This window comes from Micropterus salmoides, unplaced genomic scaffold (assembly GCF_014851395.1).
Source record: "Micropterus salmoides isolate LMB-PRFRI ecotype aquatic unplaced genomic scaffold, ASM1485139v1 Ms_hic_scaffold_3, whole genome shotgun sequence".
NCBI lineage: Eukaryota > Metazoa > Chordata > Actinopteri > Centrarchiformes > Centrarchidae > Micropterus > Micropterus salmoides.
This window is the reverse complement of record NW_024042261.1, coordinates 15,837,536-15,856,260: the sequence shown is the minus strand read 5'-3', so window position 1 is coordinate 15,856,260 and position 18,725 is coordinate 15,837,536. Positions and strand designations below refer to the sequence as shown.

Sequence of the window (18,725 nt, the reverse complement as noted above, 5' to 3'; positions counted from 1 at the left end):
AACAAATTTTAAGTTACAAGGTAACTACTAAAGCTGTTGGATAAATTTGGTGAATTAAAAAAAGTACAATATTTCCCTTTGAGATGTAGTGGAGTTGACTTTTGTTGGCTTTTTGTGAAAAAGTTGTTCCCAGACAATACATTCATATGCCTTTGGTGATCACGCAACACACAGTCTCACTCCCTACTCGTCAAATGTCTGACGCATGGTCAAGGCCCTTTGTCGTCGCTTTTTAAAGACTTGGGTAGCCCTTTTGCATCAATTATTGACGTTTAGGGACCCACAGTCAAGTTAGCAACGCTTAGCAACAATAAATATGCAATATCCGGTTACACTTTCAAGATAAAACGTAACGTTTCGATACATTGCCATGCTGAAACGCGCATAATTAAAGTCGTGAAACGTTGCAGTTTCGTTAGGTTTAGGCACAGAAAGTACTTGGTTGGGTTTAGGCAACAAAACTACTTGGTTAAGATTAGGAAAAGATCATGGTTTGGGTTAAAATAGTTATGTATGTCAATTAAGACTTAAGTTAACTAACGTTAATGTCAATTTACCTCACTCGCCTAAATAAAAACATTTAATGTTTTGTTTCGCACGGGACACAAACCCTGTTCTCCTGCTTCAAGGTCCGGGTTCTGGCCCTCTATCCACCCCAATCACCTCCTTACTTCGTCTTTTCTCTTAAATATCATACTTGCCTTTACCATCAAAAACTGACACAACAGGGCTTCCCTCAATACGTCAAACTATGACGTCAAAGGGATCCCTAGTGCGTCACAAACTGACGATTATGGCTCTTGACCAAGCGTCCATATGTGACGACTTGGGAGTGAGACCGGGTTGCAACACGACTATTCCTCTAGCGCCACCATTAGGTTGACATTTATAGTTTTGACTGCTATATCTATGGATTAACATTAGGCCTACATGTCCATGGGATGAACTGTAATAACTGATCTGACTTTTCATCTAGTGCCGTATTATCATAGTATCATATTTGGTTTGTGGTGCTTGTAGCTTTCCTATGAAAAAGTTAGGTTATATTTATTCACTCATTTTATGTCACAGTGAGTGTAGTTACTGTTCTGATGTGAGCTCACCGAGGCAAATGTATATCAACTATGTTGAAATGGAAAGTATTTTTGTTTAGTGCTAATTAGCACGTTAGCATGCAACATTGCTACCATGCTAAAATAATATGGTAAGCTACACATCAGCATGTCAGCATTGCCATTGTCAGCATGCCAACTTTAGTATTTAGCTCAAAGCGCTCAGTTAGTAGGCTATACAGCCTCACAGAGTGCTAGCATGGCCGTTGACTCTTATGTTTTTAGAAATTTCGGCTGGTACTTGTTGTGTTGTTTTCATTTTGCCACAGAGGAACACACATTTAGTCAAGGCCAGTAGCCTATAAGCTGCATATCACATCTTATTTCTGTTCAGTGAAATTCCTTGGTTCTTATTCTTGGCAGCCTAAATACTGTATATGGCAGTGGTCCTGTGTAGATGATCTATTGGTATATTGGTCTATTATTTAACATGTTAACAACACATACAGGGTATTGTAAATGGCATATGTAATGATTATAGTGTATATCCGCCTCCACCTTTTCCTAGAATCTCTTGGGACAAGGCATTTGCTTTATTTTCCTGTTTGCTCCTGTGCTATATAAACTGCACAATGGTTGCCATTCCACTGATCTATAAATATGCCAACAAAAGAGTTTAAAATAAAACAAAATAGAACCACTGAACTGTTGTTTTTACCAGTCTACTTTATTGCATTTTCCATTGCATCCAAGTCTTAGTCACATGTTTCACTCCTCATTCAACAAAGTGCATTGATTAGACAGCAGCAATGGCAGATATAATTGTAGTAGTGGCAGAGTACTTTGCATTCTTGCAGTATGTAATGAAATGTAATGAACATTTGAATCTCAAGTAGAGGCCACAAGCGAAGGTATTCCAAAGTAATATTTTTTTGGAACGGTCATTGCCTCTTTGTGTTTGGAAACTAGAATTTTCTAAAAGTAAAACTTGAGAAATATGTTTGAGTTTAACAAAATAACTGTTTTTGCATTTTACAAAAGCTACTCATTAAAAAGAAACTGACACCACTAGGCTACTCTGCGCCGCATTTTCATTACATTATGTCTCTACTCGCAATATAGAAATTAAGTCAACATTGCAGTCAAAAGGGAAAGGGTTGGGGGTTAGGACTTTTCAGTTTGGACGGCACCTTCAGGCACATGACCAAAAGTTTCCAGTGGGGTCCAGTGTGGCCTTGGGGAAGGGTGGAGGGGCTGTCTGAGAGGGCTGAGGGGGTCAAGCGTCAGGGGTCAGGCAGAGACAGAACAGGAGGCTCCTTCAGGCTGAAACACAAGGCAAACAGATGAAAGAAAAACAACCGCACATACGAGGTCACACATTTCCCAGTTCTCTGTGGTGGCGGAGGCAGCCACCACCGCTACGCCTGTGCCACCCAGCATGCCCGCTGCTCCGGAGGCACATCTGAAGCTCACTTAGCAGCTTCTTCTAACAAGGCGTGACAGGGGCTCGCAGGGGTTGGGAGACAGCTAAGGGAGGAGGAAAACAAACATTGCCATTCCTTCAGAGCCTGCTGTGTGGCTTTTCCTGCAGTGGGACATAGATGCCTGACATGCAGAGAAGGACTAAAAGACGTGCGTTGAAGATTAGGATTATTATTATCATCATCACCATCATCATCACTGCCACTGCCTTAGAGGAACAAAAATAAATAAATAACGCAATTGTGGGATGTTTTTGTTATGGTTCCAGATGATCCCCAGGCACTCTGTGTGCTCAGTGAAGCCATTTGCAGATGGAGGCAGCGTTAGCAGTCCCTTGTAAATAGGCTGCAGCATAATTTTTGTTTCCTTTGACTGAACACCTCAAAGTGCACGTCAATGGAAAACAAAAGGCATCTCCATACATACACCAGTGAAGTCTTAGTTTACTGTGTGAGATTTATTCATCTTATACATAAAGGCAAAAACATTACATTGCAGTGAATACTAGAATGCTTCATAGACGCAGTAGGCTATACAATGTAGATGAAGCAGAGTGCTTGGGTAATTGTCTGTTTTTATTCAGTAGCCTTTGATTTGATATCAGGATCAAAGAGGCACACAAAAGCAAAACAATGTTCTGACTACAGGTTTTTTGAATTATCTGGTTACTTAAATGCCAAACATAAATGCAACACCTATATTGTGGTAATATTTGCTGCCAATTCACATAATGTGTTACTGCCCTCCAGTGGTGAAGCAAAAGCACTGAAACTAAGCAGTAAGAAAAAGTATAGTGTTTTACCTGGACGGTAGTAAGTCAACGTCATTGACGTCACCTGGCTTCAACTACTCGGCCTCTTCCTCCTGTTAAAAGAAATAATCATGTATTAATAACAAATACTTGAAAGGAAAACAATGAAAGATGCCAGAGATTGGACATTCTCAAGAATATTAAAGTCTTTATGTTTTGAGTTGCTTTCTGTAGAATTGTATTGTGATTATAGCATCTTTCAAATGTTTTTGTTTGTAGAAAAAATTTAAAATTCAAAGATTGTTGCAGTCTATGTTGCTTGTTGTTTCAGCCCCTTCATCTCAGTGACACAGGTCAAATCCATTTGGTGGGGGGTCTATCAGCTTAGTGGATTTAAGAAAAAAGATTACAGTTGGATATGCTTAGTTTGTTGCATAAATAAAAGCAAGAATGATTCCTCTGACAGATGGTATAAAATCCTCTTTTCAAAAACAAATGTCTTGACTCGTATTGCTCTCCACCAAGACTCCTAATTCCAATAAAACCACTTTTACTCACTTATTAGTATAATTTATCAAGCTGTTTATCAGTGAATATTTCTGTACCACACACGCCGATCCTCTTAATAAGAGTGAAACTAAAGATTTTCTGCAGGCATGTCAAGCACAGGCAGCACTTCAGACGTGACAAAATGGATTTCACTCGTTGCTGTAACACTACCTGTGTTTCTTCCAAGCCTTCTTCTTCCTTTGAAGCGTTAAAAAGAAAGAGAAAGAAGGGGGTTGCATGAGGAAGTCATGGTCCAAATGGCAGGAAAGTTAGAGGACTTCACATGTTAGTGGTTGTAGTGGAGAAGAAGTAATCCGAGAAAAGTGCGGACAGTAGCAATAACAGCAGGGGCGAGAAGCTAAGGAAACTAATGACCCACAGATTTTTGTATATGCTGAGATGACCTAAGTGAGACAAGAGTGGTCCGCCATTTAAAAATTTTTAAATTCAAAAACTACATTGGTACAGTTTGATGACTGCCCTCTTGAAGTAAACAACACACTCACCAAGGGACAAAGGGAGTTAACATCATTATCTATAATTAGATGTCATAAAACCTTTATTCCATCCTGTCATACAACTTAAGATAGTAAGCGCCCAACACTATCACACAAACAGATCTGCACAGCCTGGAAATAAATTAGGTAGCAGTTCATAATCCAGTGGGTCATCTGATGTCACGTGTATTTTTATGTATTGCACAATAACAAGAAGTGCTCCATCTCTACCATCCTCTTTGGAACTTGTCACATCCACTGTGTTTCAGAGTGCTCTTGGCAAAAAGAAACAAAAGGCATGACTTCTTCCAAAAAAAAAGAAAAGAAAAAGACACGTCCCCCTGTCAAGTCAGTGTCCCCTCTTTCCGTGCAAAACATAACCAAACTGAAAACATGTCCAAGTTATGCTCGAGTTCAACAACACAACAAAACTTTCCACCTGTTCTTAAAGCATCAAAACAAAAAAGTCAAAATGTCCTGGCAGACTGAGAGAAAATGCCTGAATGAGTATTTGTTAAAGCCCACAGCAAAACTGAACTAACAACAAATACAGTGTGGTGCCATCTTTGAGGTAATGCTCGTCAGTAAAAGTCAGAGATGAGTCACATTCCCACATTGTCCACTGGACTGCATGACACATAACTTGAGTAGAAACCTTTGCATAAACCTCTTTGTATGCAATGAGATCATGCTTTAAAATCCCAATCTGATTCACACCATGCAAAACACGGACAAAGACTCTACAATCCCAATATACCTCTTGTACTTCAGCCTCTTCTTCTTCCTATGGAAGATGAAATCATGTGGTGTTAAGTATGTGAATGTCACAACGTAGGAAAGAAGACCAACATGACACATAATTCGATATATGTGGTCCGTATATGGATACGTATTTTTGTTACCGCACTAAATCCACCTAAGGTTCAAGTAAAATATTGTCAATTTTATCATGCTCCACACCATCAGGCATCTCCATGGAAAAGAAGTCCATGCAGCACACAGAGTGACAGAGAGAAAGAAGGAAGAGGAAGGACAGTGAATACCTCTAAAGTCTATAAAGCCTGAAAATTACAAGACATCACAAAATACATCAACTACCTCACTGCCTTGTTCGTCTTGCTCCTGAAAGAGAGGTGGGACAACAACAAAATATATAGAAAGGTATAGAGAAAAGAGGCCAAAGCAAAGCAAAGCAGTGAAGCATACATGAGATCAGGCAGAGGCTGGAATGTCTCAGAAAAGCAGAGAACGTTTTCACACAGCACTTTGCACAGGGATATTTCTTTAAGACATGCTTTAATTTTTTTTTTTGCCGTTGCACTCTTAAGGAGGCAAATCTTGATTTGGGATCTGATTAAGTCCGAACTCTCTCTCTATAGAGGTTAACCATGAGTTAAGCAATGCTGTGAGAAAAGTTGCTGAATTGATCACAAACTAAGGCTTAACTCTGTCCTTATGGCTTAATGTGCAGTGTGAGAAACAGTCTGTGAGCAAGTGTATAGGTTTGGTTTCAGAAGTGGCTGGGCCACAATGATGTCAAGGATAGGCTAAGCCAAGATCGAAAAAAGTCCAAGGCTCATAACTAAAGGCTATCAAGATGAGTGAATCCATATTCTCTCATTAGGAGTGCATGAGGACACTGTTTAGAGAGAATTTAGTGAGTAAATCAAACTGAAATAGTAAAATACAATTTTAAAAGTGTGAGGGACAAGTTTCCCCTATCCCCAGTAGAAATTACAATCCTGTGTGTGAGTGTTTGAGCTTGTGTGTGTGCAAACCCTCAAGGGTAAACCCTTAAGAACATACTGTAAATTCATTGCACACGTAATGCAAATTAATGGGACTTATGTTCGTAAAGGGACTTCACATTATTCAGTATGCTACATTATTACTTCTCTAAAAAGTATTCTTATATTGGCAATGTCCTTATGACAAGCACCAGAAGTCTTTACTTTAATCATCACTGCATATGTGAGTGGACAGAGACAATACACACTTGAAGTTACAAGCAAAACTTTAGTATGGCCAGCAGTGTTATTCTGACTTTTAACTCTGTTTACAGAGATGCCATGCTTTTCATTCAGGTATCTAATTGGTCCCTTTGACTAAACAGCATGGCAAACTATGCAAACCATGGAATATCCTTAGTGGGACAAAGTACACTAAGAACAAGTGGAAGAGAAAACTGAAGGAATGCTTGATACACTGGGAGGTGGCGAAGAAAGCAAGAAAATGACTGAAAGTGATAGGTGATAGAACTGAAGAAGGCTGGGGGCAGGTAATGAAATATCACATGAATCTACCTCAAGCTGTCGTAGCTCTTCTTCCTCCTAGAAGGAATGACAGATAGCAGGTCAGCAGGCTGTGTGGGGAGCAAAAGAGCACCACAGGCATGCACTATAGAAAAGTCTTTTGAATGGAAACTATAGGGATAGTTGAGGTTGTCAGGAAGCAGCTACAGAAGAAGGGAAGAAATGAGGAACAGGATGTTAGCAAAAACAAACTGTTAAATAAAATGGAGTGGAGTGATGAAGTGAGAACAGATAAGAAGGGGAGAGAAAGGTGAAGTCTTGAGGTAAGCAAATTAGAGTATACAGATGAGTGGGAACAGCAGACAAAGACCCCGTCCCAACCCAACCCAACCAGAGCAGCCTTCCCTGATCTCTGCACCATCAAACCCACACTGCTGAGGACTATATGAAGGAACAGCAGAAAGAGACAATCACCGACGCACAGTTACCTCTGACTGCAACTCCTCTTCCTCCTGGAGGGAGCAAATCAAGAGATGGACAAAAGGGCAAAGAAGAGGTCAAATGCCAAACAAGTGCATGCATGACGAACAAGGCTGGTGTGAACACCAGCAGAAGGACCTGACACACCAGCAAGTGATGTGAGTCAGGTGGTCTAAATGGACTGGAACACTAACTGAAGAAACACAGCAATTCTTAAATGCAGCTACCTGAAGTAGAAGGTGGCAGTCATTGCTGAGTGTAACACGAGTCAATTACTGTGTGCAACCTATCTCAATTAAGACTGGTGTATGACAATAAGAACTCCACATTAGCAGGGTATATAAATGTGTAACAGCAAAAGCTAGTTAAAAGTGTAATGTAGTATTTCTACTAACATTTGAGTGTATGTGATGCATAATAGTAGGGAAATGTTGAGTTAAGTCAACAATCATTGCATAAAGTCCTCAGTGCTGTGAGGCTCCTAAATGTGTCAGATGATCATGACATGCATTCCCACCACCATCTGGCAAACAGGAAGTGAATGGAAGATACTAGTTTTGAGCTACAAAATAAAAAGAAATTAGATTTCAAACACTCAAATGCACACAGTCAGAGAGATGCAACAATTGAAACACCTACTTTCCTTGAACAGATAATGGCAGAGGTTATCTATACCGCAGCAGCAGTACACAGTTTGTATCACTTATTATGGCTGATCATCCTCAGTCTAACATAGTGGACATTAGAAGTTATTAGCATAGAATCAACTATGACAGACTCATTACATTATATATATATATATATATATATATATATACACATCTATATATATAGATATAGATATATAGATATATATCTATATAGATATATATAGATTTATATATAGATATATAGATATTATATATCAAGGTATTTTTTATTTCACTTGGATATTGATTTCAAGTGTTTGAGTAAATAAGTCATGTCATTATTATTATTAATCTAGCTTTCAGGTGAGAATTTTTGACAGTTGGTGACATTTCACAGTTAAGAGAAACCCTACAAGTTAAGCTCATATTAGTAATCAACATTTCCAGATCACCAGCAAGCAGACATGGCTGGGCGCTGGTGAAGATTGGTCAGAGCACTGATTCTAAACCAGAAATGACTCACAGGGAAGGAAAGAGTTAATGAACATCCACTTAATGTATTTCACATCCATTCAATGATATTTCATTAATAATGTGTCCTATATTTGCTGGAAATAATGAAAAGGAAACATGTATGAGGGGTATTGAGTGGAAGCTGCTTACTGCTAGTTAAGCTGCCACAATAAACAACTGGCATTAAGCACTGTTGTTGCTGCGGTTAGCTTTTATTTTAATAACACCCTTTCAGATTTAGCACCAAGAACACACAGTGTCTCTTCTTACCCTGTCTTCATCAGCTTCTTCCTGTTTAAGAGAAGAGAAAGAAATCACTGAAACACAGTTTCTTTAAGTGTTCAAGTGTAGTTCAGCGTGTGTTCATAACCTTTCGAGAAACCTACCTGTTCCTCCTCCTGTGCTCGGGCCTGCTAACAGAGGAGATAAGACAGTATTAGAGATGCCAGACACACACATAATACAAACTGAATATTCATAGTGAAACACAACAGCATCCACAGATCAGGCTTCTTGAACCAGACAAAGTGTGACCCTACCGACACACCTTGATAGTTAAAATGGATATGCAGTGAAATGTGGACAGTGTCATCAGAAAAATACAAAGACACACGAAGGCAAATAAAACATGACCCAAACCCATGATGCTGAATAAACAGTGAAAAGGAAGGGTGAACAGGAATGTTACAGATTTTTGGTTAATAAGGAATTGAATCCAGAGAGAGGCTTGACGAGGAGATGCAGTACGACGATGACAGGAACTTAAAACAGAGGCAAACCATATGGAAGAAAAGGACAACATTAAAGGGGCAGTGGAGATGCTGAGGGAGGAAAAACACAGCATTCCAGGAATGATGGGAAGGTGGAGGAAAAGACATTTAATTGAAAACATTCAAGGGATGGACAGAGAGGCTAAACGACGAGAGGGTGGATTCTAGTTAAGTATCAATTACTGTGTCTTCTGTGACCTCATCTGTTTCTTCTACTGCCTCCTCCTCTTCCTCTGCAAGTGCCTCGTCTCCTGCTGTTTCTCCTTCTGTGGCTTCATCATCAGCTGTCTCTCCCTCTGCTACATCCTCGCCACCCTCACCTTCTTCCTCAGCTGCCTGTGCCTGTTCGTCCTCTCTGTGTGCATCGCCATTACGCTCCTCCATTGGAACCTCCTTATTGTGAGGTGAAAACAACAACTGGTGGTCAAGGGAAACAAATGATGTGATAAAACAAATTATTTTTAATGTTAATGCCATAGTTCTTCAGACGCAGCCTCAACAGCAGTAAGAAGGTCAGCTCATCACTTGGAGAGGTTCAAAAACTTAAAAGGTAGGTGTTAAGCAATCCTGGGAATAAAGTGGAGGAGGGAAGAAGTAGTTGGGGTTAAAAGATAGAGACTGAAGTGTCAGTATAAAAATCAAAAGTTTGGAAAGATGCATCATGAGTTAAAACAGACTTTTTGTCCAGCCCATTCTCATCTCCAGGGTGTCAAATACCAACATTTTGTCAGGTACTAATGCACATGGCATCCTTTGGCATCATTGTTAAACCCTATAAGTAGGCCTAGTATAAACAGAAAAGTCAGAGTAAGGAGGTGGTTGGCGGTGGACTGGTGGGTCAAAAACCAGACTTCCATTCAGGAAACCAGTGTTTGTTTCCCGTGTGAAACAAGTCAACATTGATACTTTATAGTGACCTATGTAACTTACATAAGTAATGTTACTTAATAATTTAAGTCACGTAACTTAGTTATTTTAACCCAAACCATGATCTTTTTTTAAACCTAACCAAGTAGTTTTGGCGCCAAATGGCACTAAATTGCAACGTTTCACAATGTTAACCACTAGTTTTTGAAAGTCTAACAGGACATTGCATATTTATTCTTGCTAACTTGACCGCTGAGCCCTACACGTGTTAAAAGACCCACCAAGGGTCTTGACAAACTGTTCATATGTGACGCCCCGGAGAACGGGTCGTTTTGTCATAGGTGACAATCAGTCATGTATCCATACAATAATTGGACTGTCTAAATAACAATTTGCCATTTTACACAGGGTTATGTGCAAGACTATAACAGATTAAACAAACGTGATATAAAGTGATAATTGGAGAGTTTCAGAGGTGCTGATAGGTGGATTTTGTTAGCCAGACTAGCTGTGTCCACTTGTTTCCAGTCTTTGTACTGAGCTATCTAGCTCTCAGACATGAGAGTGGTACAGATTTTTTCATCTGTCTACCTGCCACACATGGAATAAGTGCATCTCCCAAAATTTTAACTATTCCTTTAAATTAGTCTAGTCAAAGGTATTTTAAAAATAAGCAATAAAACACAGGGGCAACTGAACTCCTGCTGGAAACAAAATGCAGCTAAAATAAACCACAACACTGCATTACACCCTGTGAGACAACAAAAGGCAGATCAAATTCAGCTAAGCAGAACTCTTCCGGCGTGTTTTTCGCTAACCTCTTGCATTAAATCTTCTTCAGCTACAAAGGAGAAAATCAGTTTTGAAAAAAGTGCTTCAACATTTTGCATTATGGCTATATCCTGTAATGCAATGAGTGAAGCCAATATACATGGAGTAAAATCCTGTTATCCTGGACCTAAAATTAGAAATATGATCCATTTTAACCATTAACCATCCATTGGTTAATGCAGATAAATGTAGAAAGTGAGTGATGTATTTTCTTAGATATCTTCTGATCTGGGCTAAAGTGTCTCTAATCTGCGCTGTTGTGACACTGAGGATCATGAGGGGTTTTCTTTTGGGAGGAAAAATATTAGCTAGTCGCTGGAATCAAAAATTATAAAAGACATAAGTATGCATTGAACAAAATCATAATGATGACACATTTCACAATGCAGACCAAACACACTCCACTTTGTGTAATACTAATTATGGAAAGGATTGTAGAAACATGATGCTCTCATGCAAAACATAAAAAGATTAGTCAATGTGGTGACCGGCACAGACAAAAGACAAATTAAGAGTCTGATCAAGTCGACAGGTATGGACAGAAGGGAAATTGTTGGATGGAAAGGAAATGCTGAGACAAAGTGAAAAAAAACAAAGCATCAAAGGAAATATGAAAGTAGCGACGGCATTACTATAGAGTCATCAAGGTTCCCCTCTGCATTAACTTCCTCAGCATGCGTCCCATTCTCCACAATGTGGGCACTGTCAGCCTGTACTGCTTCCTGTGTTAATAAATAAATAAATACCATATAGTTTGGATCACCAGCCAATATGTCCTCTACATCTTAAAATTACAACCACTCTGAATATTACACAATCATTTTCTTGAAATAAATGTCCATTGTATCCAGTTCAACATATGTTTTATTGTCTCCCGCTCACTTTGCCTCAGTGGTAGCTTCCGCTCTACCCTCCCTCAACACATTTTCCTCACTTGAGGTCAATGATGCCACACAATCTCTGTGCTCTACACTAAGCTCGTGCCTGGATAGCCTGTGTCCTCTATCCACTAAGCCTGCTCGCCCAAACTAGCCCCACCCGTGGCTAACTGATACCATCCGCGGGCTCCGTACTTATCTCAGAGCAGCTGAAAGAAAATGGCGAAAAACCAAAGACCCCGCCGACCTTAAGGGCTACCAACTGCTCCTATCCTCCTTCTCAACAAGCATCAGTGTTGCCAAAACTGCGTTCTATAATGACAGAATAAGCAGTGCCACTGACTCAAGGAAATTATTTTCCACTTTTAAAGCGCTACTAAATCTTCCTCCACCTCCACCACCCACAAACTTGTCTGCTGATACCTTTGCTGCCTTCTTCACAGGCAAAGTGGAGGCTATAACTAGCCAATTCTTTGAAACACTCAAACTCAACCATTGTAGCAGTCCTACTACATCCTTTCCTCTGCCCTCCCAGGTCAGTGGTTGTTCACTCTCCTCGTTTACTCCTCTTACAGAGAGCGAAGTATCAGAACTCTTGACCCGTAGCCGTCCAACTACATGCCCACTGGACCCAATTCCTACAAATCTCCTCCAAGCCACATCTCCTACTGTGGTCCCGACAATCACTCATGTGATAAATACTTCTCTGGCTTCAGGAACCTTCCCAATCACTTTCAAAAGGGCTCGGGTTACACCCTTGCTCAAAAAGCCCTCACTTGACCCAACTCAAGTTGAGAGCTATCGACCAGTGTCTCTTCTACCTTTTTTATCCAAAACTATTGAACGGGCAGTATTCAAACAGGTCTCAGAATTCCTCTCAGGGAATGACCTCCTAGATCCATATCAGTCTGGTTTTAAGAGTGCCCACTCCACTGAAACGGCTCTTCTGTCTGTAACAGAAGCCCTAAGGTCAGCTAAAGCTGCAGCCCAATCCTCGGTTCTTATCCTGCTTGACCTATCAGCTGCCTTTGACACAGTCAACCACAGGATTCTGCTATCCGCTCTCTCAGCAATGGGCATCTCGAGTAAAGCACTCCTGTGGTTCGAATCCTACCTCTCGGGGCGTTCCTACAATGTTTTGTGGCAAGGACAATTATCCTCCTCCCACTGCCTCTCCACAGGGGTGCCCCAAGGCTCAGTGCTTGGGCCCCTTCTCTTCTCAATTTACACCACTTCACTGGGGCCGATCATTCGCTCGCACGGCTTCTCTTACCACTGCTACGCAGACGACACGCAACTCTACCTATCCTTCCCGCCAGACGACCCCACCGTCTCAGCGCGGATCACAGACTGTCTCTCGGACATGTCTGCATGGATGAAGGCTTGCCACCTTCAACTAAACCTCTCTAAGACTGAACTCTTGGTCATTCCAGCCAAGCAATCTATCCACCATAACATCAAACTACAAATTGACTCCGCAACCATCACTCCAACCAAGGTAGTGAGAAACTTGGGTGTCATGATTAATGACCAGCTGTCCTTTTCAGACCATGTTGCTGCCGTCTCTCACTCATGCCGCTTTGCTCTATACAACATAAGGAAAATCAGGCCCTACCTCACTCAGTACGCCACCCAGCTTCTGGTACAGGCCATGGTTATTTCTCGTATCGACTATTGCAATGCCCTCCTAGCAGGTCTTCCAGCTTGTGCGGTGAAACCCCTACAAATGGTTCAGAACGCAGCAGCGCGTCTGGTTTTTGATCAGCCCAAAAGGACTCATGTCACTCCATTGCTGTGTGACCTCCACTGGCTCCCCGTGGCCTCCAGAATCAAATTCAAGTCACTAATGCTTGCATACAGACTGACTACTGGGTCTGCACCCATCTACCTAAACTCCATAATACAAACTCACGTTCCTTCTTGCCCGCTACGCTCCTCCAACGAACGCCGCCTGGCTCTGCCATCCCTTCACACAAAGCAATCCCAGTCCCGGCTATTCTCATCTGTGACACCACGATGGTGGAACGAGCTACCACACGCCATCAGAGCAGGGGCGTCCCTCTCTAACTTCAAGAAGCTCTTGAAAACTCATCTCTTCCGAGAACACTTCCTCTTATAACACCTCTAACTCCTATTCTCTATCTTGTATTGATTGCACTTTTTGTTAACTCTTACTTCCTTCCCTAGGTATCTACCCCATTGATGTGATATGTACTGTGAGCTCTTACTAGTATTTATTGTCAGTTGTAGATCTGTAGTTGATGCTCTGTTGATGCTTGTATGTTGTTCCTCAAATGTAAGTCGCTTTGGATAAAAGCGTCTGCCAAATGAGTAAATGTATTAAAAATGTATTATTTTTATATTATATTAATATTTATTAAATTAAAAAAGTTATTATTAGTCAAAATTATGTTTTAAGGCCACTTCAGTCTGTAGTACTGATGTCCAAAATGTGTCAGGTGATATAACTTGATACTAATCAGAGGTGTAGGTAAGACTTCAGTGTACAGTGTATAAGGATGTAAGAGTGTACATTTTATATGAATTTGATATGAATGAACCCTCAAATATTCTGGTGTACAGATGATCAAACATCAGAATGGTTGTTAACCATTTACTAGATTACAATTATATATGCTTTATCAGTTATCTATGAATTCTGTTGTAAAGAATTAAATTAAAGCCTGACAACATGAAATATGTAAGTTATGGTGTGTGGTATTCCTTACAGTTTTTGGACTCTGTAGTATTGCTTAAAAATGCACATGCAGCACTCTGGATCTAGTGTAAATTAGTTTTGCTGTCTTGTAAGCCCATGTGGGCTGTGTGAAGGCTGTATGCACGACGCAGTAATTAAAATTTCATCATATATATATCATATATACAGGTATTTGGCAGGTGTCTAGTCTGAGATTAAAAGTCATTCCATGTACATTTGGGTCACGAGTCACGAGAACAAGACGAGAAGATATTTTAACAGTATTCTGAATAAATATTCAATGCTGAAATATATCAGTGGTCGGGTCTGGGGGTCTTCCCCAGAAGCATTAAACACTTAATTTCCTGCATTCTGGAGACATTTTCTGCACCAATTTATGGAGGAAATGTCTTTATTTATATGAAGGGAAACAAACTTACGGTGGCAGATGACAATTCAAAATATACTAATGGAATACAACACAGTAATCAGCTTTTGGACAATGCATTTGTTTCTTCTATATTTCAGTTGCATTGCATGTTTTCTTATTGTGCATTGTTTCATTTGTTATTTAACATTTCTTGTAGCAAGCTGTTTTTTAACAAAAGTTTTCAAAAAAGTGATGGAGACATTCTGATTCTGACATGTCCACAGCGTCCCCATTGTAGCCTAAACTTATGCGTCAAATCAACTGCGTAGCCCCGTATCCTACGCCGTCGCCTACGACACCTATCTGTCAATATTTTGTCCCGCCCCATCCAAACTGTGGTTTGTTCACGGAAAGTGACATTGACGAGTAAAACGTTGAGGTGATCTTACTGCATACCGGCGTGTTCCAGCCCACTTCAAGCACTGCGAACAACAATATATTATTAGCCTATATTTTGTGTATAGTCTTTGGTTAAAACAAACAGCACTGTTGAAGCTGTCCCAATGCAGCAAATTTACAGCCTGGCATAGAGATAAAAAAAAAAAATTGATTATTTTGTTTAGTAGAAAACAACAAGTAGTTCCAACCTTTGACCCAGGAGGAGGGGGCAGCCCCAGGAAGGCATACACAGAGTTGTCCTCCTTGGCGTCAAAGAACGTCTCATAGTCCTGCATGAAAATAAATGAAAGTATTCTTTAATAAGTCTTGAGAATGATGAGTCTCTGCTATAAAAATGTTTGTGCACTTTTTTTTATTTTATTTAACTTTTATTTAACTAGGCAAATGAGTTAGGAACAAATTCTTATTTACAACCATGGCCTGGCATACACTTACTTACCCCACAGTAGCTCTCTTCATTGAAGATCTGAGGGGGCAGCGGGATGCCGTTGGTGGGCTTCTTCTCCTCAGGGACATTTTGCCTCATCCACATGCGGTTCTCCTCATTGCAGGCGATGTCCAGCGGAGTGTAGTCCACTTTAAGAGCCTCCAGGAAGCCGACCACATCCTGCTGCTTCTTCTTGATCTGGGAAGCAGAAAAAAACATAAGTTTTATGAAAATCAGCTCTGATTGCACACTATGTGGGCTGTAATATTTAACTTTAACTTCAAAGATTGCAGCATCTTGGTGTTTCTTTCAGGATAATAAGTGTGCACCATTTCAATTTTATCCTTTCCTGTTCTCCCGTCGTACCATACAGACCTTAAATTATTAGACAGAAAATCTTTCAAGTTATTCATCATGCACAAATGCCAAACATTTGTTCGAGCTTCTCAAATGTGAGCATGTGCGGCTTTTCTCTGTTTTATGTCACTGCAGACTGATTTTTTTGTTGTTTTTGGATTGTTAGTTTGACAGAAAATGTTATTTTGATTGTGGGCTCTGGGAAATTGTGATTATCTATTTTTCTATATTTTCTGACAAATTGTAGTCAAAACAATGAATTTACTGAAAATAAAAATAATCAGGTTAATTGATGATGTGTTCGTTTTAACCCTAATATAATCACCCAAAGACAAGTCAGAAAAACGTAATGAAACTGGATTATGTAAGATTCTAAAAAGACTATAGTGCATTCAGCAGTGATGAACATAACTAAGTACATACATTTCAATTACATCAGCTTTATTGCCAAGTAGTTTTCACACCTACAAGGAATTTGCTTTGGTGACTAGTTGCGTAACGATAAATATAAATAAATATATAATAATATATAAATGTAAAAAATTATAATTGACAAAACATACAAGTTATAAAATAATAATAAATAATCAAGCTTTGTACTTAAGTACAGTTCTGAGGTACTTTCAACTCCACTTCATTTCAGAGGGAAATATTGTACTTTTTACTCCAGTACATTTATATGACAGCTTTAGTTATTTAGAATTATTATAGATTAAGCTACCCTGCAGTATATAAAGTAGTTAAAATTAGCACCTTTATCAGCTGCAACACTAAAGTTATGTACACATGAATGCATTGATAATTATAATCCAAATATGCATGAGTACTTTTATTTCTTTTAGTACATGTTACTCCTAGTATCTTCTACTTTCAGTCAAGTAAAAATTTTAATGCAGGACTTTTACTTGTAACAGATTTCTGCAGGTTGTATACTTTTACTTAAGTAAACAGTCTGAGTACTTCTTCCACCTCAGGCGATTGAGTCATGAATTGTCATCTATTTGAGACCTTGCACCTACACCAGGATACACTGGACCTGACAGGAGAAAAAGTCTTTCTGCTGTGAGACAGCACTGCTAACTAACTGGGCCACCATGCCACCCCTGGACTGGTTCAAACTGCTTATTTAGCTTTGCCAAAAGTAGATCTAGAGGATTAATCCACACCTTCCCTGCTGTGGTCATCACCCCAGCAAGTGTATAACAGTTACTTTAAGATATATCTGATCACAAATAGTAGCACCGGTTATGTGGTCTAAAGCGTCTGTATGAGGGACCCTGGCATGAAAAGCTTTGGGAGCCCCTGTTCTAGAAAGCTCTGCATGTGAATCACACCGACTAGCGAGACAATTAAACAGAGTACTGAAGGACTAACCTACTCAAGCACAAATTGAGGCATAAATAAAGTCATTAACACGCAAGTGGGGTTTAGGTATGCAGAATGAAAGGCAAGTGACATTAATTTCAAGGTTTAACGCTCTTGAGTGAGTGTGAGTAAAAGTCATGATCGGTTTACGGAGTACAGCCAGGAAAGTTCTAATGAGCCAGGAAAAATCTAATGAGAAACCTGTCGCACGGGCTGAAAGCTTACCGCAGTGGATCCTGATGAAGAAGCGAGAAATACTTTGATAACCATTTTGTTGCAATATATTTCGTAGACTCGTCTATATGCAACAAGTAGGTTCTTAAAGGAGCAGGCTGCCTCTTCTATTATTAGACGGAGGACTGAGACGTAGCACTGAGATCACACACACACACACACACATACTGACCGGGGCTATTTTTGTCTCCAGGCTCTATTAGTGCGGGATTGGCGGGGTGGCCCCTAGGGGCGCAGCATCACACAGACTGATTGGCAACTTCAGCTGTCCGTCGGCGCAGGGGACAGTGAAGCTAGTTTCCAGCTCTTTGCTGAGTGCATATATGGACAGAAATAGCACTGGCCAGCACTATAGGCTGCAAGACTTTGGTTTCCAAACGCAGGGACTCGGGCCTGTTTATGGTTCCCCAACAAAATTGGAAATTGTTTAGCCTACTTAATTGAGTAAAGGATGTTGAGATACTGGGACAATGAAGCCAAGGCCTACATGTTTAGATGTGGCCATGCATGTTGCACTCTCTATGCGGCGTTCCCTATAAAGCAAAAACAAACGTCTTTCTTTTTTTAATTTTTAGATCAGTCAAAGCTGCCAAAAATTCACTTGTATCTTTTTTTTAAATGGTGAAAATGTGTAGGCCTATCACCATTATCCTACAGCTTTATTCAAAATACATTATGGACACTGAAAATAATATCTGAATCGATGCTGTCCAAATATTTAGTGTCTATATTTTTTATTGTTTGAATATCCTATATCATTTTATATTGTAACTTTACCGTTTAGCCTTTACTTTGGACCAATTGTTCCGCTGGTTATCATGACAACTGTGAACGTATCTCTTAAAAAATGCCCATAGCAACCCTTGGTAAAATATTTTAGCTTTAGCCTAATTATTATTTAGCATAATTAAATATTTACAACCTGTATGGTCAGTAGTGTGAAACGGGAGGGAAAAGATATAGGCTTGCTCAAAACAAGATCACTTGCAAGAAAAGGTATGATGCTCAGTTTCAGACTATATCAATATATAATGGGAGAAAAAATATTTTTATTATTTTTTATGCTACTCAATCAAATATTAGCCTATAGGAACCAAAGAGAAAACTATTCGTTAAAATATCTAAACAGGGATTCTACATACATTTCAGATGGTCTTTTATTGACCTCAGAAAAGCAACTTAATGCTACTATTTTCTACCTTTAGTCAAGTAAAAATGTGAATGCAGGACTTTTGCTTGTAACAGATTTCTGCATGAGTAGGCT

At 39.8% G+C, this 18,725-nt stretch overlaps 1 protein-coding gene across 28 annotated transcripts; it reads right to left on the bottom strand.

Moving 5' to 3' along the window:
- Window positions 1–1,758: 1,758 nt before the first annotated feature.
- On the bottom strand, window positions 1,759–17,616 carry sh3bgr (SH3 domain binding glutamate-rich protein). Of its 28 annotated transcripts, none has more exons than XM_038693329.1 (11): window positions 17,453–17,616; window positions 15,518–15,703; window positions 15,267–15,347; window positions 9,159–9,368; window positions 8,592–8,618; window positions 8,476–8,496; window positions 7,072–7,095; window positions 6,635–6,661; window positions 4,006–4,032; window positions 3,337–3,398; window positions 1,759–2,375 (listed from the first exon to the last, which is right to left on the bottom strand). In XM_038693329.1, exons 1-10 carry the CDS (start codon window positions 17,495–17,497, stop codon window positions 3,381–3,383), a joined length of 666 nt encoding a protein of 221 aa, XP_038549257.1. In that variant the 5' UTR covers window positions 17,498–17,616; the 3' UTR covers window positions 1,759–2,375; window positions 3,337–3,380. The 28 variants fall into 28 exon arrangements, with proteins under 28 accessions (XP_038549257.1, XP_038549258.1, XP_038549259.1 ...); XM_038693330.1 differs by having other exon boundaries at window positions 9,174–9,368; XM_038693331.1 differs by having other exon boundaries at window positions 8,592–8,615; window positions 9,174–9,368.
- Between the last annotated feature and the right edge of the window lie 1,109 nt (window positions 17,617–18,725).

Coding starts and splice junctions, on each gene's coding strand:
- sh3bgr (XM_038693329.1), bottom strand. CDS start 17,497: ATGGTTATCAAAGTATTTCTCGCTTCTTCATCAGGATCCACTGCG. Junction 7,096..8,475: donor AAGAAGCTGATGAAGACAGG/GTAAGAAGAGAC, acceptor TGCTCCCTCCAG/GAGGAAGAGGAGTTGCAGTC. Junction 6,662..7,071: donor AAGAGGAGTTGCAGTCAGAG/GTAACTGTGCGT, acceptor CATTCCTTCTAG/GAGGAAGAAGAGCTACGACA.